The sequence below is a fragment of the Amaranthus tricolor genome, chromosome 6, assembly GCF_026212465.1.
Source record: "Amaranthus tricolor cultivar Red isolate AtriRed21 chromosome 6, ASM2621246v1, whole genome shotgun sequence".
Classification (NCBI taxonomy): domain Eukaryota; kingdom Viridiplantae; phylum Streptophyta; class Magnoliopsida; order Caryophyllales; family Amaranthaceae; genus Amaranthus; species Amaranthus tricolor.
The window spans coordinates 24,575,103-24,601,130 of NC_080052.1; the positions used below are offsets into that span (position 1 = coordinate 24,575,103).

A 26,028-nucleotide genomic window follows, 5' to 3' on the forward strand; every position below is an offset into this window, starting at 1 on the left:
AAAGAAGAGGAAATTGTACTTGATATTGTTCTTGTGCATTATTTTCAGAAAATCAGAGGAAAAAGATAGGTTTTGTTCTTCGAAAATCAAATGCAAAGGAAGAACCCATATTTTACTTCTATGAAAATTAGGATTAGGAAGCTTGAAGGTTAAGAAGATGAGAAGGTTTCGAATGGGTGGGGTGTGCGGGGTTTTAGTACATGATTTCAGGGTTTGGGGAAAAGAAAGTTGGGAAAAATGATGAATATTGAATAGTGTTAAAGTCATGAAATTTTTGATTTTTGTTTTTGTTTTTGTTTTTAAGGCATTAAGAATAAAATGTTTTTTTATAATCTATTAAGTAACCAACTTAATTAAAATTTTAAGTTGATAATTAAAATTTTAAAATATGTTATACCCTAACAATAGACAACATTTACTCTAATTGTGACCAAATCCGACTATGATAAAACATCCATATTTGATATTTGATGATCATCGCAGGGAGCATTATGGTAATTGCACAACTCCCAGAAAAAGATCGTTTTGACAGAGTTCGCGAGACTCAGGCAACTGGCCCGGTATACCTGTCTATCTTTCTCTCCCTTTCTCCTTTTTTTCTCTTTCATTTCTTCTTTCAACAGTCGATGTACCACCATCTCAATTCTTCTGCAATTGAACCCTCGATTTAACTATCAATTACCCTTCAATCTTCATCTTTATCGTGCAATTCAACTCTTTCTGACTCTTTCTCTTCAAATCTTCATCCCTAATTTCGCATTTCTATTCCTAAATCATCATCGCACTAATCGATTTCACTTATTATTGTTTGATCATTGAGCGAAGACCATTTTTGTCTTCGCTAGAATTTGAGTATTGAAGTTGTGAAATTAATGATTGAATTGTAGAGTTCAGATTGAAGAATAGCGTAATCCTGGAGAAGATTCAAGAGGTGATTAATCAGAAGAAGAACTGGGGGCGAATCAGTCTCGACAAAGACCGGCAAATGCCGGTTTAGGGTTTTGGTTTCTTCGCTCCAATGTTCCCAAATCTCACACTTTAGAATACCTTCCACAAATGGATTTCGTCACTCGACATTCCCCCATTTCCTCCTCCTCTGCACCTACAACTGCTTCATCTGATCAACAACATCACCGCCCCGAAACTGCTTCCTCACCCTCGTCTAATGTGCCGCATGTTGCTGAGGAGCCGGAGTATCTGGCTCGGTACTTAGTTGTTAAACATTCGTGGCGAGGACGATACAAGAGGATTTTGTGCTTGTCTAATGTCGCTATTATTACGCTTGATCCTTCCACTTTGTCCGTAACAAATTCATATGATGTTGGGAATGATTTTGATGTGGCGTCCCCCATTTTGGGACGGGATGAGAACTCTTTTGAGTTTAATTTGAATGTTAGGACTGATGGGAAAGGGAAGTTTAAGTCTATAAAGTTTTCGTCGAGGTATAGGGCCAGCATTTTGACAGAGTTGCATAGGATTAAGGGTATTGCGGTTGGTGCGGTGGCTGAGTATCCCGTGCTTCATCTTCGGAGGCGAAATTCTGATTGGGTTCCTTACGTAAGTTTCTTGGTTTACTGAGTTTTTTTGTTGAGTTTTCTTGTATTTATTCTTGTTCAATAAAGTGACTTTTTAAGCTCAATGTCGATTTCTTCAGCTAAATTACTGGATTAAGTAATCATCAAGTGTTATGTCTCATACATTCAAAGAATGCTGGATGATCTGTAGATGGTAGAAGAGAATTATTAGATATGTTAGCAAAAAATAGTTGAAGCCATTATGGGTTGGTGTGTGTTTTCTGTTTGGTTGCTCGGACTCTTCTTTTATGTGTTTTCTTCCAGGTTGCTCAGACTCTTCTCTTGTGCTTTCTTTAAGGGTTGCTCAGTCTTCTTTTGTGTGTTCTCTTTTAGGGTGCTTGGTCTCCTCATCAAGACACGTGTATGGAAAATTTTTTTAAAGAAGAAAAATAATTCTCATTTTATATTGTTTTTGTTAGGACTTAGGTTTAAGTGGCTAAGAATCTAGGATTTTAGTTTTCCACAAGCAAGTTCTCCCTAAATAATCAAAACATGAACAATTGATTATCCCCATAATGCTACTTTTCACGTCAACTTTTTGAACCGAAAAAAGTAGGAAAGCTCAATCACTTAAAGCTTGGTGAAATCTTAACACAATATATTTAAACTTTACAAAAACCTGCACTTCCCACGATGGCTTGTTTTTTTTTGAGTGGAGATGACCCTGCAAAGTCTGCTACTTTTTTTAGCATTTTCGAGCAGGCAGCTTCATGCGGTTGTTGGGTTGTGGATGATGAAGTGATCATTAATATGGCATGGGTTCTTTTCTAGTGGTCTGCACCATTTGGGTTTTGCACTATTACACTGCAAAAGCTTGGGTGGTTGACTATGATTGAGCATAGGAATGCTTTCTTAAGTGATTGAGCTGGTAATAGGGAAGGGAGGGGGTGGGGTGGTGGGGGCTGGGAACAACGGGGTGAGGACTGCGTAGGGAGTAGGGTATGGTGCACGGGCAGGAGAGGGTGTGCAGAGAAGGGGTGAAGTGGTGGTGTTTGAGAGGCTAGAGGTCGGGATTTGTTAGTGAAAGGGCAGGAAGGGTGTTTTTTTAATTAAAAATTTTTCACTTTTTTGGCAAGATGACCTACAACTGTAAGTTTTTTACAAGAAACACACCTTAAAGTTCATATTGTAAATGGTTGATCAAAAGTTACGATTATTATAGTAAAATCATTGAACTTTGGATTATTCTGAGCAATTTTTCCAATCTAACTTCCTGTAATTCTGGAAGAAAATGGTTTGACGACCATTCATTTCACTTTTTCGATGCATAAGCTAGCGATGAAGGTTGCCAGTTTGTTCTCAAAGTATATTGCTTTTGGTAAAATGGAGGACTAGCATCTCGATTGACCAAATGTTTAGTTATAGAGGAGATTAATGTGTTTCAATTGATCCAAATAACTCACTTTAGGTTTTTTAAAGGAGACAGAGAGAGATGGAGAAAGGAGATAAGAAGAGAGGAGAGACAGCTTGAACTTGAACAAATGATACTCTAGAGTTTTTAGGGTTTGTCTAATGCTTATACTTGGGAATGGCAATTCAGTCCGAATCCGATTCTAGTTTGACTCGATCTGAGGAAAATAATCCGATTTGAGTCTGAGGGTTATTTGATTCCAACTTCGACTTTATGATCCGAGTCCGAGTTAGAGACGGACCGGAGTTGGACCTTATTAAAAATCCGAAACTTCTACCCGACTCTAACTCCAAAGGAAATCCGACTTTGAATGACTTTTACCCCAATATTTTGTTTCCTTTAAAACTCTAAACGTGACTAATTCAAGCTCTTTCTCATACTAATTGTAATTAGAATAAACTTGGTGTTTTTATTTATATTAATCAATTAAATACGACAAATCAAATCAAAAGAAATAAAATATTACAAATCAAAATGTGAGAAAATTTGTTAAACTGTGATAGTAGGACTATTTCTCTCGTTAAACTTGAATTCAAAGTACATATTTTTTTGTTAAATTGTATTTGAAAAAAATATTTTGTTAATTTTATATGTTTTAAAATTATTAGTACAATATCACAACGATAAAGTTTGATAATAATCCGACTCCGTATCCGATTCTGTTGGAGGTCTGAGAGTCCAAGTTGGGGGAAACTTGGAGTATGTACAATCCGACTTCAAGCGGAGGTGGACTGAACTAAAAGTCCAACTATTATTCGGAGCTAAGTCGGAACATGTATAATCCAAGCCGAGTCCAACCTATTGCCATCCCTACTTATACTTGCTTTCCTTTAGGGTTTTGTAGTTAAGGTCATATATTTAGCTAGTTAGTCCGCACATACTTGGGCTTTGTATTTATTCTTTTTAAATTTTGCTTTAAATTATATTAATTGTCAAGGTAAATGGGATAACATTGAATGGGTTAAATTTTGATTATACGGGTTGACACGACGAATGAGGTGTACTTTTTTTTTCAAGTCCAAAAGTTTTCAACCTTAACATAACCAATTAATAAACAAAGGTTAATTGGATCAAAAATCTCAAACCAAACTCATTAAATTGTGGTCGATTTTTGGTGTGGTCAACATTTTCCCTTCATAAGTTATTATTTTAGCTACATCACTGGTTATTGGATCTTACTTTCTTCTTAATACATTAGGTATTCTTTAAAAAGATATTATAAGATAATCTTAGGAGAAGTAAATAATGTGATTGAGCATTGAGGTAGTTTCTTGTAATGGATGCACGGAGAAGAGAGTCATGAATATTATATGTCTAAAGAGGTATTCTTTCTTATAGGATTTTGCACTATGCTTATCTAGTTCTTTTTCTCCCTATAGTGTCGTGTATCATGAGCAAATCAACATTTTACGTCTACAATGGACAAAATGGGTTAGAGATAAGGTCAAGTCGATATTAGGGGAAAGACGGGAATATAAATTGTGGTGCTTGGTATAAGATAGAAATTAAATTGACTTAGGATAAGATAGAAATCAAAATGAAGTTGTTACATGGATGAACGAACATCTTAAGAAGTAGTAGATGTATGTTGATCGAATGATAGGATTATTAGAGTGAAAATTGTATTTGGTAATGAGATTTTAAACGTCATAATTTTCTATGCATCGCAAGTGGGATGGTAAAGGATCAATTAAAAGAAAATTTTGAGAGGATCTCGATAATATGGTGCAAAACATACCAATGAATAGAAAATTTTATATTAGAGGTGATTTGAATGGACATTGGCTACTAAAGTGTCCATAGTGTCTTTGCTATGGAACTAGGAATAGTGAAACTCTTGCACCTTAGTGGCACTCCTTTATTCTCTTCCCTTCCTAGATGTTTTGATAGGTTACAGATTAGGGACTGCCATATGTCCTCAAAAAGTCGTCAAATATCATGCTAGCACTTAGCAGAACCTAAGGCTCTTTTCTCCTGTGGTTTATGAATCAATTTCAGCCAGTCTAAACTATAAATGTTACCTCATTTCTTGATTACCTTTAGGGGCACCGAGTCTCATAAAATTTCCAAATATTTAAGCAAATGTTTGTGGTATATATCTATGAAAAGTGAAATAAAGAGCATTCTTGTAATTCTTTGTTTGAATTGAATTGTGTTCTCCCCCAAATGGAATTACGTTATCTTTATTTAGGTTGGATACCTTTTAAAATTTCTATTCGTTTCATTGTTTGGTGATCCCTAATGTAGTTCTGAAGGTTTGACTTAGATCGAGAAACCTTCCTTATTTGTCTGCAACACTAAGAACTTTGGAGCAATTTTTATTTGACTGTTTGTAGTCTCCCTGCTACTATTTTATCCTTGGTTTCTTACTTTTTCCTGTTTGATGTCTACATAATACAGAAAATAAGGATTACATCAATTGGAGTTGAACTTGTGGACTTAAAGTCTGGTGACCTTCGCTGGTGCTTAGATTTCAGAGATATGAGTTCCCCTGCTATTGTCCTTCTAGCTGATACTTATGGAAGAAAAGGTGTTGATAATGGGGGTTTTGTTCTTTGCCCGCTATATGGAAGAAAGTCAAAAGCCTTTCAAGCTGCTTCCGGCTCCTCAACCAATGTGATACTATCGAACATGGTATGAAAGCTTTCTTAGCTGCATTTTGTGCAAAAATGTTTCAGTCATGGTCGCAGAATGGATTCACGGTTAATGTGTCCTATGTTTTGGTTACACTGAACTCAATAACCTTAATGATACGGTCGCGATACGGTGATGCGGCCCTGTTTTTGTACTATGATGATAACTTCTAGCTCTTACGGTCTTATCTTACGATAATCCAAATCTCTTGTAATTAGCAAATAAAAAATGTTGTTCATAGTTATAAAACATCAAAAAAATAAAGAAATGCTAAATAATTGTAGGATTTTGCTTAAAATTTTTCTTTATTCATCTATCTGTTAATGAACCTTTGTGTAGACAAAAACTGCGAAAAATATGGTGGGGGTTTCACTTTCGGTGGATAGTTCACAGTCACTATCTGCTGTTGAGTATATCAAGCAAAGAGGTATTATTTTTAATTCTTTACTTAATGCCTCTGATATGTGACGACATGACTTTACTTTCTGCCTGTTGCTCCCTTTTATTTAGCTCTCTGAAATTTGCAGCTAAAGAGGCTGTTGGAGCTGATGAAACCCCTTGTGGGGGTTGGTTAGTGACAAGACTCAGAACTGCTGCTCATGGAACTGTGAATCTTCCTAGTTTGAGTTTGGCGATTGGGCCAAGAGGAGGGCTTGGGGATCATGGTGATACTGTTTCGCGTCAGCTGATTCTTACAAAAGTCTCACTGGTTGAGAGGCGGCCAGCGAATTATGAGGTTGCAATTTTAAATCATTTAGCTTTTGAGTTCTCAATTTATATGGTTTTTTTAAACGTACTATTTGTTTATCTGATCTGCGTCTGCTCTTCTCAATTTTTTTTGGTGAAAATGTTTACTTTGATGTTTCCTGAAATACATTTTTCTCATCCGTTTGTTATTTTTCTTTCAATAAGTAGCTGTCATTCAATTCTATGTCAAGAACTCTAAAATACAAAATTTTTACCAAAAGTTTCTTCAAAATTTAAATACTGAAAAATTAAAAACATGCGCTGCCATTGTGAAAGTCATGTTCTTTCTCGTTGCACTTTGCACTAGGCTCTAGGACCTTTTTCACTTCGGTGTGCCTTGCACGGTTGCACCTTCTAAAATTATGGTTAGATGAAAAATAATTTTTGTTGCGCTAGTTCCCTTTGGCAAAGAGATTTTCATAAATGGAGGCTCATAAGTTTTCTATTTAATTCAAATTTAAGAGACTTTCATGAATGCTCGCTCATATAAGTTTTCATGTATGTGCAGGCTGTCATTGTCCGTCCATTATCTTCTGTCAGTGCTCTTGTTCGATTTGCTGAGGAGCCACAGATGTTTGCCATTGAATTTAATGATGGTTGTCCTATTCATGTGAGTACATAATGGTTCTGTTTGCTTATTTGCTATGAATCTTTGCTGAATGCGCTTTATTAGATATTGATATACCCTCTTTGTTGGCTTTTCTTGTCAGGTTTACTCAAGCACTTCTCGCGATAGCTTGCTTGCTGCAGTTCGTGATCTGTTGCAGTCTGAAGTAGGTAGATGTGTTCTTTCTTGATTACCAACAACTGCTTACACTGCTGTACTAAACATTAATTATATTAGATTGATGTTACTTACGGAATTATTATCTATGTTTTAGTTTTGATAAGGATAGCCTTTTTCTGGATTTGTCCAGGTGCAGTGCGCAATACCTGTTCTACCACGATTGACAATGCCAGGTCATCGGATTGACCCGCCGTGTGGGAGAGTTCATTTATTGAGGTTGTTACATCCTCCTGGTCATGTTAATGCTCTTGCTGATAATGAAAGTGCATCAATGCATTTGAAACACCTTGCTGCTGCTGCCAAAGATGCTGTTTCTGAAGGTGGTTCGATTCCTGGCTCAAGAGCTAAACTATGGCGCCGAATCAGGGAATTTAATGCATGTATTCCATATAGTGGAGTGCCTCCAAACATTGATGTGCCAGAGGTGACATTGATGGCCCTAATAACAATGCTGCCTGCCACGCCAAATTTTCCACCAGAGTCCCCACCCTTACCCCCACCTTCTCCCAAAGCAGCAGCAACAATTACTGGATTTATATCATGTTTACGTAGATTGCTAGCCTCCAAAAGTGCTGCTTCTCATGTAATTTCTTTTCCTGCTGCTGTTGGTAGAATAATGGGTCTGCTTAGAAATGGATCTGAAGGTGTAGCTGCTGAAGCTGCAACCCTTGTTGCTGTGTTGATTGGTGGTGGTCCTGGTGACTCAAATGTGTTCACTGACACAAAAGGGGAAAGGCATGCAACGTTTATGCATACAAAGTCCGTCTTATTTGCCCATCACAACTATGTAATCATCCTTGTGAATAGATTGAAACCTATATCTGTTTCACCTCTACTTTCTATGGCAGTAGTAGAGGTTTTGGAAGCTATGATATGTGAACCTCATGGAGAAACTACACAGTACACAGTTTTTGTGGAACTACTACGGCAAGTTGCTGGCTTGCGGCGTCGCCTTTTTGCCTTATTTGCCCATCCGGCTGAGAGTGTGAGAGAGACTGTTGCAGTAATCATGCGCACTATAGCAGAGGAAGATGCCATTGCTGCAGAGTCCATGCGTGATGCAGCTTTACGTGATGGTGCTCTCTTAAGGCATTTATTGCATGCCTTTTTTCTTCCTGCTGGTGAGCGGCGGGAAGTTAGTCGACAGCTTGTGGCTCTCTGGGCTGATTCATATCAACCAGCCCTTGATTTATTGTCAAGAATTCTTCCACCCGGGCTTGTTGCCTATTTACACACACGGTGTGATGAAGTTGAAGACTCTCATAATCTTGATGACCCGTTAAACACATCCATTAGTAGGAGACAGAGACGATTACTTCAACAAAGGAAGCGCAGGATTGGGAAATCCACGGTAACTGAGGAGCATAATTTGTCATCTGCAAATGCAAATGATATTGGTGATTCAGCAAATCAGACAGGTGCTTATAGGGGCCCTGATCAGAGATCTTCACCAGAGGTGCATGTGGTAGTGCACACTTCTACTGTACATGCCGGAGAGAGCTTGACTGCTGATCTTGCTACTCAACACGATCAATTAGGGGATCCTGTTCCATCTGATGGCCTATTAGCTAGTAATGAGCCTTTAGATACAGTTGCTTTGAATCCTGATGTTTCTGATGTGAATATGGGAAGCCTTCAGAACTCCGGGGTTCCTGCTCCTGCTCAGGTTGTTGTGGAGCACACACCTGTAGGATCTGGGAGATTGTTGCTTAACTGGCCCGAGTTTTGGCGAGAATTCAGCCTTGATCATAATCGTGCAGATCTTATATGGAATGAACGCACTCGACAAGAGCTTAGGGAGGCTTTGCAGGCAGAGGTTCATAATCTGGATGTGGAGAAAGAGCGGACCGAAGATATTGTTCCTAGAGGTTCAGCTGCAGAGAATGTGGCTGGCACAAATAATTTGCCCCAGATATCGTGGAACTACTCTGAGTTTTCTGTTCGTTATCCTAGCTTGTCTAAAGAAGTTTGTGTGGGTCAATACTATCTTCGTTTGCTGCTTGAGAGTGGCTACAGTGGCCGAGCACTAGATTTTCCACTTCGTGACCCTGTAGCTTTTTTTAGAGCACTGTACCATAGGTTTCTATGTGATGCTGATATAGGGCTTACAGTGGATGGTGCTATCCCAGATGAACTAGGAAAATCTGATGATTGGTGTGACATGGGACGTCTAGATGGTTTTGGTGGTGGGGGTGGATTCTCTGTAAGAGAGTTGTGTGCACGGGCTATGGCGATTGTCTATGAACAACACTTCCTCACTATTGGACCTTTTGAGGGCACTGCTCATGTAACTGTGCTCTTAGATAGGACTGATGATCGAGCCTTGAGGCACCGTTTGCTTCTTTTACTAAAGGTAGATGTTACTCTTTGTGTTTCTGTTTTGTGTTGCTTGCATTTTGAATGTTTACTTGAAATGTGTTGAGTTGTATGTATTCATCAAAATGATCTGCTTTATGGCAAACTTTTCTTTTTAAAAAGGTATTGTTTCTTCTTTTTCAACATTCAGCTGGTTTCATATAATTATCATACATTTGGTGGATCATCAATAGCTCATCCTCTGTTTAATGTCGTGTATGTCTTTGGATGGTCCTCCTATTGGATTATCTTTTCTCCCCTCTGATTTTTGTGTCTACTCATTTTTTTTTGGTATATGCAGTAAGCTGATAAACTGTCTTGATTAGATATTCCCTTTTTGATGAGCTATATGTCTTTGCATATTAAGGCTAGCATGTTCCATCAGTTCATTGGTTAATTGCTTTTGTTTTATTTAACATTTATATATGATTCATAATCATGCACGGGCAAAAGTTTTATCAATGATAACTTATATTATTAGTCTCAACAATATATGGGTAGGACGAATTTGGCAACTAAAGTCGAAATTTGGTGGATTAATGCTAGTGAAGTGTTTGTGGTAGTTATGTGAGAGGGAGTAGTAGTTGAGTTGAGGTTTCGCAAATAAGGTGTGAACAAGGTTATATTGTCTTCTTCGAATTAGAAGTGTATAGAAAAATAGATGCATGTTAGTGTGTTAATCGTTGTTTGGAAACTCTGCAGTCATTATTCTTTGCATGCTCAAGAGCTGAATTTATTAGCTAGATATTATTAATTTAGGTATACTTATATTATGATATTAAAATCATTTCTAGTTTTTATTGTTGGGATTTCTTGTTTTATGTCAAGCGTATATAAAGGGAACCTATGTAATTTTTGGGAGAATGCTAATTGAATAAAAGAAACCATTTATTCTTCTTGTGTGTTTCTTGTGGTGCACGTTGAACTAAATCTTTCATGAACTCTCACTTGTGAGTGTTCAAACCTTTGTATGGATCTTTTGTGTGCGAGTGGTCCTCCCATGACCTATCTGATTTTTCAGATCTTTTGTGCGCGAGAAGTCCTCCAAAAGTTCTAAAAATCAGCCTTACAGGTGTTAAAGCCATGCGTTTCTGTTCATGATTTACATCCCAAATTCGTGCTTATGTCTACCATCATACTAACATAATTTTTGTCAGAGTTAGATCTGAATATTCTATTTTAATGTTTGTGATACCCAAGAAACTTATGGGTTATTTAGGTATGGGTTGCTGAAAAAAAGGAATTGAGCAAGGCAAAGTTGGAAAATGATTCAATTCCAGTCAACATAATGCATCATGTTTGGTTTGAGATGGAAAAAGGTTTTCATTTGATTTGTAAGTGTTTGCTGAAGCAAAAATAATGTGTAGGAAGTCAATTAACTGCTCTGGAACTGTAACTATAACAGCTCTCTGTCGCATTAGCCATCACAAGCATGTCTTATCGTGATTAATGCCTGTCCTCTTTCAGCTGGCTGCATCTCTGCCGCCACCTACTATCTGCTGTATCATCAACATTACCTCTTCTTGCTCAGAACTGTAGAGGTTGCTTTTGATAAAGTTTTGGGATGATTACGCATTGCTAGAGTTTGCTACAGTTTTTTTACCCAGAATTTAGTTATTGTAAATATTTTACCACCTGCATTTTGTTTCCAGAAAACTGTATGAATTTTAAGATTGATCTGCGCAAAGGCTACATATTCTTTGACATATCTATTTTTGGTTTGATCCAATATATTTTGGTAGTAGTGCCATGCCACCATTTGTAGCACTTGGTGAAGGTGAGGGGGATGAAGGGTCTTCTCAGAAGTTTTACAATAATGTGGGGGTCATGGTTGTGGGTTATGTGCATGCATGATGGGTGGTTGTGGCGCACTAGTATGATTGTGAGAGGATGCTGGTGGTATGTGGAAACATGAGATGGTTGGCCCTGTTAACATTCCCTTTTTAAACTACCCAAAAAATGGCTTCCAAGGCCCCAACTGTCATGACTTATGAGTTATATTTTTGATTTCTTGTTCAATGTTAAAACATGCCTACAATGTTGGAAAATGTCCAATTTTAGGAGTTCGTTGTGTACTATTCTTGTAATCTGTTAATTCAATAAACAGAACTTTTTGGCATCACTTTGGGCTAAGGCGCACAGATTATTTTATCATTGCTGCTCTCTTAATGATTTATATAGAAATTATTGGAATGTGATACTGTAGCTATTTTTATTTGCTTTTAGGGATTCCTCCTCCCATTGATGTATGACGATAATTCTTCATCAATAAAAAATTTTCCTTATCCAAAAAAAAGACAGAACTCATTTACATTATTTGAATGCTATCTTAGTTCTGACCGGGATGGATATATAGAATGCATGAATCTTATTATATCCAATATGTTCCTTGGAGCTATTTGTTAACTCTGTGCTAAAGATGTCTGCATTGAATCTTCATTGGACTCTATTTGAATTTGAACCAAGGAAGACTGGCATTTCGCCGGTGATCACAGTCATGCCCAGTTCATTCTTTATTATTTTATTTGGATCCAGCGAGTGTTAATATATGTTAAGTGAGCCATTCGTTAATTTGTGGACTGACATATATTGTTGTTTGATATCATAAATGTTGAATATGACCAACAGGAGTTTTGAGTTTTAAATGATATTAACACCTTTGTTTTTCTTGAAGTTGTGTTGTTTTTGAATTGTTAGTAAACTATCCCGAGAAATTTCTGATTAATGAAATATCCCTTATTATACTCAATATATGTTAGGTCAATATTCCTCTTATTTTTTGGAATAACAGCAATGACAAACACCTTAATCCCCAAAGATGGGCTACTTTGTTAAGTGGGTTTTTTCTTTCTCATCTTAATTTAGTACCTCTTTGTTGCTTAATATGATTGATAATGCTGTTAGCTCTATTTAACTTCATAGTCCTTTTTCTTTGAGTTTTCTATGAAAGGCTGGTCATTGTGTAATATGTTTATGCATCATACTATCAGGTGTTGATGAAAGCTTTGTCAAACATTGAGGCTTGTGTCTTGGTTGGGGGATGCGTGTTAGCTGTAGATTTGTTGACCGTGGTTCATGAAGCTTCTGAGAGAACTTCCATTCCTTTGCAATCCAACCTTATTGCTGCAACGGCTTTCATGGAGCCCTTGAAGGAATGGGTTCTGATTGACAAGGATGGTTCCCAAGTTGGGCCAATGGAGAAGGATGCTATCAGAAGATTGTGGTCAAAGAAAGCAATTGATTGGACAACAAGATGTCGAGCATCAGGAATGGCAGATTGGAAAAAGCTACGCGATATACGTGAGCTTCGATGGACGTTGTCTGTTCGGGTTCCGGTTCTCACCCCTACACAGGTAGGTGTATTCAGCATTCTGTATGCCATGTGAACCTATTGAAACTTAAGTTGTATATTTTGTAATTTCCTGAAGTACCCCTTTTTTCCCCTGTGGCGCTTATGTGTTTTGCTTTCTGTATTTCAAGGCCTCTTTCTTTGTACTCCCTTCTATTTTGATAAATGTCCCATTTGGGATGGCACGCTTCAAATGCACTAATTCAATCCTTAATGTTTCTAATCGTACATAATTAAATCTACAAAAGGTTGATATTGAGAAAATCTACATTGAGACGAATAAAACAAGATCTCACTTGAATATGTTTTAACCTAAAGGTTAAAACTAAAAGTGATAGCTAGGATAGGATGTGGTATTAGTATTACACTTAGTCTTTGTAAAAGTAATGAATATTGTTAATTCACATTTTCTCTTAACACATTTTCTTTTTTTTTATTATGAAACCTTGTTTTTTGTGATGTTGATAGTTTCTACGCTCATTGCTTGAGGTCTCCTTGCCTGTATCCCACTTAAATATGATTTCGTTGTAGAAAAAACTTGAGAGCTGGTAATCACTTAAGTTGTTTTACCAGTAAAGACGCTCTTAATACAGTTATCTACCACTGTAGGCTATTCTTCGATCAGAGAAATAGCTTTGATAAAACCACTTATGTGCTTATTTTCATTATTACTGGGTTTTGGATAATCCTGTCTTCATTATCCTTCCATAGATGTTGGCAGTGTGGGATTTGCAATTAAATCCTGTGATTGGAAAAATGTTACTGTACTAACAAGAGGCTGTGTACCAGGTGTGCAGGTTGTGTAAAAAAAGGAAGTCAAAACTGAGCCATGTTTTAAATCTAATTTTTTTATGAAGTACATATGATTTAATGAGCCATTTTAATATATTCCATTATAAATTTTTTAATTATGTATAATTTTCTGCGTCAAAATTTCTAGATGTGTTTGCTTATTCTGTTTGTTATATGATTATCAGGTTGGGGAGGCTGCATTGTGCATTTTGCATAGCATGGTTTCTGCGAGGTCTGATCTTGATGATGCTGGTGAGATAGTCACCCCAACGCCTAGAGTGAAGCGTATCTTATCGAGCCCACGCTGTCTTCCACATATTTCTCAGGTATTGCTTGACTTTGTTTAGACCCCTAGCTTAATGAGGTTCTGTTTCTTTCTCTTTTCATATCTATTTAATACTTGGCAATTTTGGGATGGAATTATTTAGTTTGGGGTGTGCTAGGTACTTTATTTTCGTCAACACTTTGTAGTATGCTATTTTGAATGAAGAAAGTTGAGTTGCAAACATCTAATTTGAATCTTTGTTGGGGATGATTTTAATACTTGACATGTTCTCTTCAAAAATATATTTTATGGCTCAATGCATTTTCCCAAGGTGGAATGATAGCCTTGTTTTGCAACATTTATTGGTGTCATATCCTAGAACCATGCAGTGTAGACTTCTGTAGTCTTTTGTTTGAGAGGGGTGGATGGGTGATTCATAGTATGTTAAGTTAGGTTGGATAATAAACTTAAGATGGGCGTTCACAATTTTTCTAGTAGAGTATCGAAAAACATTTCTTTCGAGCCAAATGCTTTTAGTTCTTTTGTTTGGATGATAATGAACATCGTATAATGGCTCGTTAAACACTTTTTATTTATGTGAGTTCATGTTTGCTATCAAGGGTGAATTGGGACCAATCTCTATGTTTTTGCTGGATCACATTGATCCCCAAACCCCGTTTAGGTAATAGCATTGAGGTAATGAAGTGTTCTAGTATCGAAAAGCTTTTATGCTGCTCGTATAATACATTTTTAGTTTGGCTTTACAAAATTTGTACGTCTCTGGCTGAATACCGGGTATCTAATGCTTTTTCTGTCGGTAAATTTAGGCTATGCTTTCTGGAGAACCAAGTATTGTGGAGGCAGCAGCTGCCTTGCTGAAGGCAATTGTTACGAGAAATCCTAAAGCAATGATACGGCTGTATAGCACAGGGGCTTTCTATTTTGCCTTAGCATACCCTGGGTCCAATCTTCATTCAATTGCACAACTGTTCCATGTGACACATGTTCATCAGGCATTTCATGGTGGGGAAGAGGCAGCTGTGTCTTCTTCGTTACCATTGGCAAAACGTAGTGTCTTGGGTGGTCTTCTCCCTGAATCTTTGCTGTATGTGCTGGAGCGCTCTGGACCAGCTGCTTTTGCTGCAGCTATGGTCTCTGATTCTGACACTCCTGAGATTATTTGGACTCACAAAATGAGGGCTGAGAATCTTATTTGTCAGGTAATTATACAATCTTTTTTGTTTTTATTTTATTGTTACTGTGACTCTACAATCTTTTTTGTTTATCAGCAGTGCATCACCATGGATCGAGATAGATTCAACATTTTCTTGTTTAATTTTATCTAATCAAATTTTGATTGTAACAGGTTTTGCAGCATATTGGTGACTTTCCTCAGAAGTTGTCCCAACATTGTCATGCACTCTATGACTATGCTCCTATGCCACCTGTTACTTATCCCGAACTTAGGGATGAAATGTGGTGCCACCGTTATTATCTGAGGAACCTGTGTGATGAGATACGGTTTCCAAACTGGCCTATTGTTGAACATGTTGAGTTTTTGCAGTCATTATTGGCAATGTGGCGTGAGGAATTGACACGTAAACCCATGGATCTTTCTGAAGAAGAAGCTTGCAAGATATTGGAAATAAGTTTTGAGGAGTTATCAGCTGAAAATTCTCTTAAAGCTCACTTTTCTGAAATTTCTGAGGAGAATGTTAATTTGTCCAAGCAAATTGAGAATACTGATGAAGAAAAATTGAAACGACAGTATAAGAAATTGGCAATCAGATACCATCCTGATAAAAATCCTGAAGGGAGGGAGAAATTTCTTGCTGTCCAGAAAGCTTATGAGCGTCTGCAGGTAATTTATGATTTGTGGTTGTTTATAATGTGTTACTGTTCGCTTTACTTGCATGATGATTTTTATGTGGTCATTGTAATGTATATCATCCTTTAGGACTCCGACATTTTTCCAGACAGCATGATCTCTAGGAACTTGTACTGTTCATGGTTCCAAGTTCCTACTTCCAAATTATGCTTAGTCTATTCCCTTAAGTGACCGTTTAGAATTGTTTTAAAAATAATTTTGGCAGAAGCCTTGGAAATAGAATAGGTATAAAACAATATTGGTCAAAATTAAATCAAATGGTGCGTTTAAAATATTGATAGGGGTGAAAAAGAGGGGGTATAAGGGAAATTGAGACGGATATTGTGCCTTAAAAATAATATAGATGGGAATGAGAGAAGAGATATGATTGGTGTATTCATGATTATTGTCCACCCACTAAAATCTCTGGATCATTTAAGTGTTACATAATTGGACTTTGGTGATCCAGTTTGACGTTTGTTGATTTGTAGCTGGACATTTTTATTTATGTGCTACATACTCGGTAAATGTTTCTCAAAGCCTGAACTGTAGGACTCACATACCAGATTGATGGTAATTTAGAAAGTAGACCATGTATAAACCGTATCTTTTTTCTCTTCTTTCAAGCCTTGGCATCAGTACCCAGGTTTCTTTTGTGTTCAAGCAGAAAATTTCTCCTCGCTTCAGAGATTCCTGACAACATCCTGTTTCTTTTGGTTTTTTGTGCTCATAGTTAATTTTATAATCTTTTCTTCTATGGTATATGAAAAGGTGGTGGAGCTTTTCACCGCTTTGTCTGACGCTGCTCTCTGTAGGCTTCTATTCAAGGTTTGCAAGGTCCCCAGTCGTGGAGGGTGTTGCTCTTGTTGAAGGGACAGTGTATTTTATACAGGAGATATGGAAGTGTTTTGGAGCCCTTTAAGTATGCTGGTTACCCTATGCTGCTGAGTGCAATCACCGTCGACAAGGATGATAACAATTTTCTGTCTTCTGATAGGGCATTACTTCTCGTTGCAGCCTCAGAGTTGACCTGGCTCACGTATACCAGTCGTTCCAAGTTCCAACTTTGTTTCCATATTGTATACATTAGCTTCAGCCTTTTAATAATTAAATAATTTCTCATGTGCAGATGTGCATCTTCCTCACTGAATGGGGAAGAGCTTGTGAGGGATGGTGGCATACAGCTTCTTGCGACTATACTCTCTCGTTGCATGTGTGTTGTGCAGCCTACTACTCCAGCAAGCGAACCTTCTGCTATTATTGTCACAAATGTGATGCGGACATTTGCTGTATTGAGTCAATTTGAGGCTGCTAGGGTTGAGATTCTTCGATTACCTTGCCTAATTGAGGACATTGTACATTGCACTGAGCTTGAGCTGACTCCCGGAGCTGTTGATGCTTCTCTCCAGACAATTTCTCATCTTGCTGTGTCCTCTGAGCTTCAAGATGCATTAATTAAGGCCGGGGTACTATGGTATGCGATTAAAATTTGTTTTTTTATTACTTAGAGAGAGATGACGAGGGGCGGGTATGAATGTAATTAGAGATGTGACAAGGGGCGGAGATGGAGGTGTTCGTTTGGTTTGTTTTGGTTATCTTCGGTGACAGTGACAAGATAGGGGTTGAGTGGGCAAAAGTCTTGAGATGTGAAGGTGATAAGATAGGGGAAGATGAAGCGAGGGATTAGGTGTTAATTTGTAGTTTGGGTTAGTGTCTGTTGAGATTTGCAGGTGAAGGCTAAATTCAGAATTCTAGATCTCTTGTTCTTATCACTTTTTGTTGACGGGTTTCCAATGATATCATGATCACTAATCAGTCAATTGTGATGCTATTTAGGTACCTTTTGCCATTATTACTTCAGTATGATTCCACAGCAGAGGAGTCTGAAGTAAATGAGGCACATGGTGTTGGAGCTAGTGTTCAAATTGCTAAAAATTTACATGCTGCTCGAGCCTTTGAGGCCCTATCGAGGCTAAGTGGGCTGTGTACAGATGGGATCCCAGCACCATATAACAAAGCGACAGTTGTTGCCCTTCAAGCTCTGCTAACACCTAAGCTGGCTAGTATGTTGAAGGAACAAACGCCAAAGGAACTTTTGTCAAAATTAAACTCCAATTTGGAGTCTCCAGAGGTATGTAACTTTACATTTATTTTTGGATCGTTAAACTGATCACAACCAATCCAACTTGCTTCACTGTAGGTTTCTTATAAATTTACTTCAAGGACATGCTAAGTTCATGGTGCCATAAGTGAAGAACTATGCATGTTGATAAAAATGGATGTTTTCTGATGTAGATCTGTTCATAGTATAGTTACAATTTGGCAGTAATATTTTTGAAAATATTCAATCTAGCAGTTTCTTGCGACAATTTGTTTCAAAAGCAGTGTTCTATCGACACTTTGTTATTATTTTCCAATTCCTGTACTTCCCTTCCTGCCTCTATTTTTCCCTTGTGTTGATCGGCTAGCTTAAACCTTTTCCTTATGGGTTTGTTTTGTCAAATTACAGATTATATGGAATTCTTCTACACGATGTGAACTGTTGAAGTTTGTTGAGGAGCAGCGAACATCACAAGGCCCTCATGGTTTTTATGATCTTAAAGAATCACATGAATTCACCTATGATTCTCTGTCAAAAGAGCTCTGTGTTGGAAATGTCTACTTGAGAGTCTATAATGACCAACCAGATTTTGAGATTAGTGAACCAGAAGCTTTCTGTATTGCCCTAGTTGATTTTATTTATTCCTTAGTACATGGGCAGAGCACCACCACATCTTTGCTTCACAGTAACAAAGCTTTAAGTACCTCTAGAAATGAAACATCTGAATCAAGAATTGAGACCGAAGATCACTCACATGGTCTGCAGACTGGTGAAAATAGTTGTTTAGGTTTCTCAGATGAGAAGGTTGCAAAAGAAGATGATTCAGTTCTGCTCAAGAATCTTCGTTCTGCTTTAAGTTCGCTTAAGGTAAATAAATTACGGTGTATAGAAATCAAGTGTTAGCTTTTTAATTTTGATTACTAAGAATTACTTTTGTTGCAGAACCTGCTGACCAGTAGTCCAAATCTGGCTTCTGTCTTTTCTACCAAGGAGAGGCTTTTGCCTATATTTGAATGCTTTTCGGTTCCTGATGCATCAAATACTGGAATTTCTCAACTGTGTTTGAATGTGCTTTCTCTCTTGACGGCCTATGCACCCTGTTTAGAGGCTATGGTCGCTGATGGATCTAGTTTACTTCTTCTACTGCAAATGCTCCACTCTTCTCCCAATTGTCGTGAAGGGGCTCTTCATGTTCTTTCTGCCTTAGCAAGCACATCAGAACTTGCATGGGCAGCTGCAAAGCATGGGGGAGTGGTCTACATTCTTGAACTTCTGCTGCCTTTGCAAGGTAATATTAAACTTTTGAATTTGCATTTGCTTTGAAGGTATCATTTGTGACTGGTAACTTAATCCTGTGCAGAAGAAATACCCTTGCCACAGAGAGCTGCAGCCGCTTCATTGTTGGGAAGGCTTGTTGGCCAGCCAATGCATGGACCTCGTGTTGCTATAACATTGGCACGATTCTTTCCAGATGGTTTAGTATCAGTAATCAGAGATGGTCCAGGTGAAGTTGTGGTTTCTGCCCTTGATCAAACGACTGAGACACCAGAACTTGTTTGGACACCAGCTATGGCTGCTTCGTTATCTGCGCAAATTGCTACTATGGCCTCAGATTTGTACAAGGAACAGATGAAAGGTCCCGTAATTGACTGGGATGTACCTGAACAAGCATCTAGCCAGAAGGAAATGAGAGATGAGCCACAGGTACGTAATGTGTTCACATCATAAATTGCATATTCTTATTTCCAATAAACTCCAACATTTGTACGCAGGTTGGCGGGATTTATGTTAGACTATTCTTGAAGGATCCCAAGTTCCCTCTAAGAAATCCAAAGAGATTCTTAGAAGGACTGCTTGACCAATATGTTTCCTCTGTTGCCGCTACACATTATGACACACAAGCTTCTGATCCCGAACTACCACTGCTTCTCTCTGCTGCACTTGTATCACTGTTGCGAGTGCACCCTGCCCTTGCAGATCATGTAGGATATCTTGGATATGTGCCAAAACTTGTTGCTGCGATGGCTTATGAAGGAAGGAGAGAGACAATGGCTTCAAGAGATGTTGATCATGTAAGCCATGATGCAAATGGTAGTTATGATACTGAAGATGCTATGTCACAGCCCAGCAAACAAACTCCTAGAGAACGTATTCGCCTTAGCTGTTTACGTGTGTTACATCAGCTTGCAGCTAGTACAACATGTGCCGAAGCTATGGCTGCGACGAGTGCTGGAACTCCTCAGGTAAACTTTGTTATATTTCAATAACTCCTCAGGTAAACTTTGTTATATTTCAATAACTCCTCAGGTAAAATTTGTTATATTTCAATAATCTCCCACCCTGGCCCCTCAAAAGAAAATTCCTTACAGGTGGACTCGCTTAAAAGCTGAAGTCTTTGTTTCGTGTGATGGTTTGTTTCTACCTTTTTCTATGTTACCATTCTACAGACTGCATTATGTATATTATAATGCCTGTAAATATTTGTCCATGAAATGTCTGCTATCTGTAATGAACCGGCTAGGACAGAGAAGGCTGCCCAGTAGTTTACTTACAATCTGATGGATGTTGTTATATTCAATCAATTACAGTAAAGAAAGAAAAGGGAAGAGAGAAAGAGAAGAAGAAGAAGAGTTTAGAGGTAGAATGCTTGTATTTTAGGTATAGCAAGGCAAGATGCCTAGCCTCAACTCTTCAAGTGGTTGAGTAACTCCACATTGTATACAATCATGGAAATCTAATGGCATAATCTACCCCTATTTATACATGATGTCAAAACAGATTCTCAACAAAATCCTTCTATGCAATGTATAACTGCCTGAGTGATTTCATAACAGAAGTAGAAGATTCCTTTTGCCAGCTGGACAGCTCCTCTAACAAATTCTGTTATTTTTTTTCTTCCTCCTACTGTATGTGAGCATTGGGCATGAGCTTCTTTACACGCACGGCCTTGATCCCATTTCATTCATCACACTATCTTACTATCAATATTGTTATGTGTAGCTCCGCATGCACTGTTCTATCACCCGATGGACTTTGTCATGTCATTTCTGTATATAATAGATATCATTATAGTGCACTTTATACTTCTTTGCGTACCATTTGGCTTAGATTTTGCGCATCACAAGTGATGTGAATTCAATGACTATTTCTACCAATGCTTGTACGTTATGAGATTTGGTCCTAAGAGCATCTTTGAATCTGGGCTTTAACTATATGAACTGAAAGAATTGAATCTGAATCTTTTTTCAATGCGATTACATCAAACACTTGGTATACCAAAAGAGTGAGGCATTTTCCCAAAGATGGGGGCTTATCATTTGAAGGAAGAGATTAAGCTGCCTCTTTATGCAGAAAACTCAACCTCCGTTTATACACTATTTTTTCATAAGGCAAATATGGAGTTGAAAGCTTAACCATTTTTGGGAATATTGTGAAGCTACGCAGCATACGAAAAACAGTTTTCCAATTGTTTATGATGCTGCCTTTATTAACATGTCTGGATGAGTGAGGTTGCCTTTTCTTAAAATTATCTGCACCTGTCTGTGGATTGATTCAGTTTTCACGGTTATGGTGGTGGCGAATGCAGCTACCCTAGCTACAGAATTTGGTGCTGTATATGATGTGTCACAACTCGCAACCTTTATAGTGAAGGGCTTTTCCATGAGAGGAAGACTAATCCACAGATATATCAGTTTAAAAACTTTTGGTCCTTTTGAACCGAGCGAATCCGAAGAGGCATATTTGGAGGACTGTTTTTTTTCCATGTGATAAGATCCATTATCCTCATTTTCTGATTGCTATTTGGTCGGAGTCTCATAATCATGTGCATGTCTTTCTTTTAAGAAGATATTCATGTATTCTGAAGGTTTAGTATTTGTTTTTTCCATTGATTTTTAGTGGCTAAAATATATGCCTATACGTCTCATGTTTGAATCTCTTTGATTCAAATGGATTCAACTTTTTTTAAGGAGAGGGAGGTTGGGAGGTATGCGTGAGGATTATATTTGCAACTTTGTTGAATCAAGTGTTTTTGCTTGTGTTGTCGGAGGATTGATCTATCTATGTCTGTTTCTGTCATCATTGTTTGTTTACTGAAGATGTCAAACTGATTAAAGTCGGTAATATATTCTTGTTAATTAGCTCATCGAAGCTCATCGAGGTGGTCTGTTTGTATCATAGTAGTTTTTAATACTTGTGTGATTTATTGTTTTGAGTCAGACTTGCAGTATAGAAGTGTTTCAAGATTTGTTTTTAAAATATTTATCTTACTATTAGCAGAACCAATATTATGATATATAGTGTTGCATATGTTTTTTTGTGCTACCATCTCACTCCATTTATATTTTCTAGGTGGTCCCACTTTTGATGAAAGCTATCGGGTGGCATGGTGGAAGCATTTTGGCTCTTGAGACTCTTAAACGTGTTGTGGTTGCCGGTAATCGTGCCCGGGATGCACTCGTGGCACAGGGGCTTAAGTAAGTTTCTCAAACTCTTGTCACCTTTGATCAACCGTGTTTTGTTATCTGATGGGTAGTTTCTTGGTGACTTTCTGTTTGTATTTATGATTGTGGAGGATACTTCTTGTTTCAATGTTTTCTTGTTCTATCTTTATCCTTCAAACGATCTTTTGTATTCCATTTCTTGTGAGTAAAAAGGGAAAAGAAAAAAGGTTTGTGAGAAAACTGCAGAATTGCGGGTCAACAGGTCTCTGAAAAATCACTGGATTAGTTATATATGAAATTTAGCACATGCTGGGATCTGTACTAGTGATAATTGCTGCGTTAATATCCACCCTCAGGCCCCAAGAAAAGAAGATTATAAAATAGGAAATTGAATGTTTTAGAAGTTGAACAAATGGAATACAAATATAGTAGCTAACAAACAACACATGTCTTGGATATTTCAAAATTCTTCTGTTGCCACTGGGTGTGGTCTTGTACATTTTTCCTTATAAATTGTTTGAGTGAATTTTGCTGACAGAATTTCCTTTATGTAGTCCTACCTTAGGATAATTAGTTTCAAGTTTCAACATACTAGTAGCTATCAAAATCCAGGTTCAATTCGTAAAATAGTATGCTTTTGCAATTCAAATTGGTTCATATGATGTAATTCACGATTATACCCGTATCCATGCATTGATTGCATTCCTCTATGCTGCCAAAAATGTTACATATCCAAAATCATGCCAACAAAGTCATATATGGTTAATCATTGCCTATTTGATGTCTAAAGAAATATATTTTAATCATTAGCTGTTTAAAACTTGTATTACAAGTAAAATATATATTATACAGCATTATGAGTGGAGCAAGGCCTTCCATCAAGATTTTTCTTGAAGGAATATTTCAGTTCAATTATTTTAATTCAAGTTTGTAGGAAACTTGATTGGTGTTGAGTTGCATCTACATTGTTTTTTTTTTTTTGTTTTTTTTAAGTTCCAAAAATATCGAAAGATGCTGTTAGTTGAACTCTTTTATTGAAATGTTTACTTTGCTTGTGTGTTTTGATTTTTTTTCTCCCTGTGCACATTTGATTCTTAAGTATTCTCAACTTTGCTTTATATTTTGGCTAGGGTTGGGCTTGTCGATGTTCTTCTCGGTCTTCTTGACTGGCGGGCTGGAGGAAGAAATGGGCTTTGCTCACAGATGAAGTGGAACGAATCTGAAGCATCGATTGGCCGTGTGCTTGCTGTTGAGGTTGTAACTATCCTAAATTGTTTGCTTTTTACAGCCATAATCTATTTAGTCAATTCAGCACATCTGTATTCTTGGGTGATCTCATGTTGAAATCTGCAACTTTGCACACACACAAACACATAACATGCATACTGACACGTACGCGCTCAGACACACAGTTCTTTGCACGTGTGTCTTTATTATCGATCAGTTTTGTGTTGAGATTAGAATCAGCATATTTGAGTGAATAGGTAACAGGTGTACTTAATATCTTTAGACAATTTGAGCACAAGTAAATTATTTTTGATTGCCTTAGGTCAGTGTTCTTGTGTGAATTTGAAGTCATTTAACCAGGTTTGAGCTGTGACTGGATTTGAACTAAAAATTTTTGAATCCATTTGTGCTTTTAAGTACAATAATTGTGAGTCGTTATTCTCTTTCATCAGTTTTGTGGCCCCATTGTGTTATTTGGACGCTTTTTTTAATTACTATACCCTTATTTTGAGGTGGGTGTTTCATTAGGCTAAAATATACTCCCTCCTGTTCACTTTTATTGTCTACATTTGGTTTTGTACATTTGCCGATGCACATATTCAATCATAAAATATCTCATGTTGTATTTAATTAAAAATTATTATGTGTTGATGTTAATAAAATTTACATCGAGACGAATCAAACAAGATCTCACTTGACTATGTTTTAACTTATAGATTAAGAATAAAATACAAATTGAAAGTGATCGATGAATAGCATTAAAAAACCAAATGGGACAATAATAGTGAATAGGAGGGAGTACAGTTTTTTCCTTGAATAGGTACAGTACGACAGTGGTTTACTTTATTTCATGTAGACTAGTACATGGCCCATTCACATTTAATCTCATATAATGTAGCCAAACATGATATAAAGTTTGCATTCCAGGTTTCATTTGAGCCTGTAGCTATCTTTAACCTTGGCTCATCTAGAGGACCAATTAAGCTTGATTAATAAAATACGTGTTTTATCTAAGCTCATTTAATTTTGAGTTTCATTTTTCCATGCTTCAATGGAGCCTCTAGCCTTTAGCCTTGGCTCATTTAAAGTGTTACTGTTCTTGAGCACATAATATTTGTCAATCAAGCTTTTAGGGCCCGTTTGGTATTATTGTGGTTTTCTGTTTTGGTTTTTTTGATTTTCAAAATCATGTGATATATGTCCTATAATGAATAGAAAATAAGTCCAATTTAATGGGAACATGATGATTTTGAAAAGTGACAGCTAAAGAGTGAAAATCATTGTCTGGTTTCCTATTTTTGGTTTTTAGTTGTCGAAAAAACGAAAACTGGAAACAATATACATCAACGAACAGCCTTTTAGTTACCCTTAGTTAATGAACAATGTATTTTTATAGTATTGTAATCTTAAAAATATTAAAAAAGATAGCTTTAGGCTTAAATTACTTGTTTGATTGGATTAATGCAGGTTGAAAGTTTATATGCAGGTATGCAAGTAAACAGAGTTATGGTATTTTTGAAGATAATTAAATGAACTAAACATGTTTTTAATGATCTCATTGAGAAATAACATGGGCTTTTTACTCTAAATCATAGATAAACAATCCATTCACAAACATAAAGGAATAAATCATTCATGAATTTTCAAAAATTAGGATCTTTATGTTTGTATATGAGATTTGAAGCTCATTTGTCTCCATGGTTGTTTCTTTTAACTGGATATCTGTAGTGTATCAGTCTATCAGATGTCAGTAAGCTCGAGAAAGTTCCTATTCTTAGACTTCATATTTCCTTTTGAGTGAGATGAAATTTACTTTATTAGTTTTCCACTTCTCTTATGAACTTGGTCGACTTATTTCATCTTCTAATATGTCACTGTCTTTTATTCTTCTGATCCAGGTATTGCATGCATTTGCGACCGAAGGAGCCCATTGCAGTAGTGTGCGTGAGATATTGGATGCCTCTGACGTAAGTTTTAGCTCTCTTGATCCCTTTCCATTTATTTTATCCTGGGGATGGGGGAGGGGAATGGATGCTCTCCTTGACAAATGCAAGCAAAACTTAATGGAGAATGTGTGTTTTTCTAGCATCAGAGCCGTTTTTAATGTGGAAAAGAAAGCCAGTTGATTTCTCGGGTGGAGTTAAGTTGGTGCTTTCTGTTCTGTGTTCTGGGGGGGGGGGAAACATTTTGATTAACGTTATCTTCTTTTTTTCCCTTCCGTGTCCTAACAAGGGGTGTTCAATAGGACGGATACTGGCCGGGCATATTTAAATATGGGCGGGATTGGATAAGGGCCTTTTGAACTTAATATGGGCTTGAAAGCCCGGTCCTTCCGACCTGTTTTTATTGCTGAAAATTATAATAATCCCCATTAATCAATTTATAATAATTAAATTATCATTTTTAATAATTAAGTTGTAGAAACGTTAATTCCCATTGGCATTGTTATTTATAATAATTAAATTATCCATCAATTA

General features: G+C 37.2%; 1 protein-coding gene across 2 annotated transcripts in view; it reads left to right on the forward strand.

Moving 5' to 3' along the window:
• Positions 1-495: 495 nt before the first annotated feature.
• LOC130816100 (dnaJ homolog subfamily C GRV2) overlaps positions 496-26,028 on the forward strand; it is a 28,758-nt gene continuing 3,225 nt past the window's right edge. The window contains exons 1-21 of one of the 2 annotated variants that reach the window (XM_057682697.1): positions 496-1,557; positions 5,386-5,619; positions 5,959-6,046; positions 6,147-6,355; positions 6,875-6,976; positions 7,077-7,139; positions 7,284-9,506; positions 12,499-12,861; positions 13,835-13,975; positions 14,742-15,134; positions 15,281-15,775; positions 16,597-16,820; positions 16,911-17,255; positions 17,618-17,912; positions 18,291-18,749; positions 18,825-19,170; positions 19,243-19,586; positions 19,655-20,125; positions 22,233-22,357; positions 23,455-23,578; positions 25,450-25,518. In XM_057682697.1, the coding sequence (XP_057538680.1) occupies positions 1,057-1,557; positions 5,386-5,619; positions 5,959-6,046; positions 6,147-6,355; positions 6,875-6,976; positions 7,077-7,139; positions 7,284-9,506; positions 12,499-12,861; positions 13,835-13,975; positions 14,742-15,134; positions 15,281-15,775; positions 16,597-16,820; positions 16,911-17,255; positions 17,618-17,912; positions 18,291-18,749; positions 18,825-19,170; positions 19,243-19,586; positions 19,655-20,125; positions 22,233-22,357; positions 23,455-23,578; positions 25,450-25,518 (7,614 nt within the window). In that variant the 5' untranslated portion in view covers positions 496-1,056. Of the gene's footprint in view, positions 1,558-5,385; positions 5,620-5,958; positions 6,047-6,146; positions 6,356-6,874; positions 6,977-7,076; positions 7,144-7,283; positions 9,507-12,498; positions 12,862-13,834; positions 13,976-14,741; positions 15,135-15,280; positions 15,776-16,596; positions 16,821-16,910; positions 17,256-17,617; positions 17,913-18,290; positions 18,750-18,824; positions 19,171-19,242; positions 19,587-19,654; positions 20,126-22,232; positions 22,358-23,454; positions 23,579-25,449; positions 25,519-26,028 lie in introns of those variants that run through there. The other variant, XM_057682698.1, reaches the window with a different exon arrangement.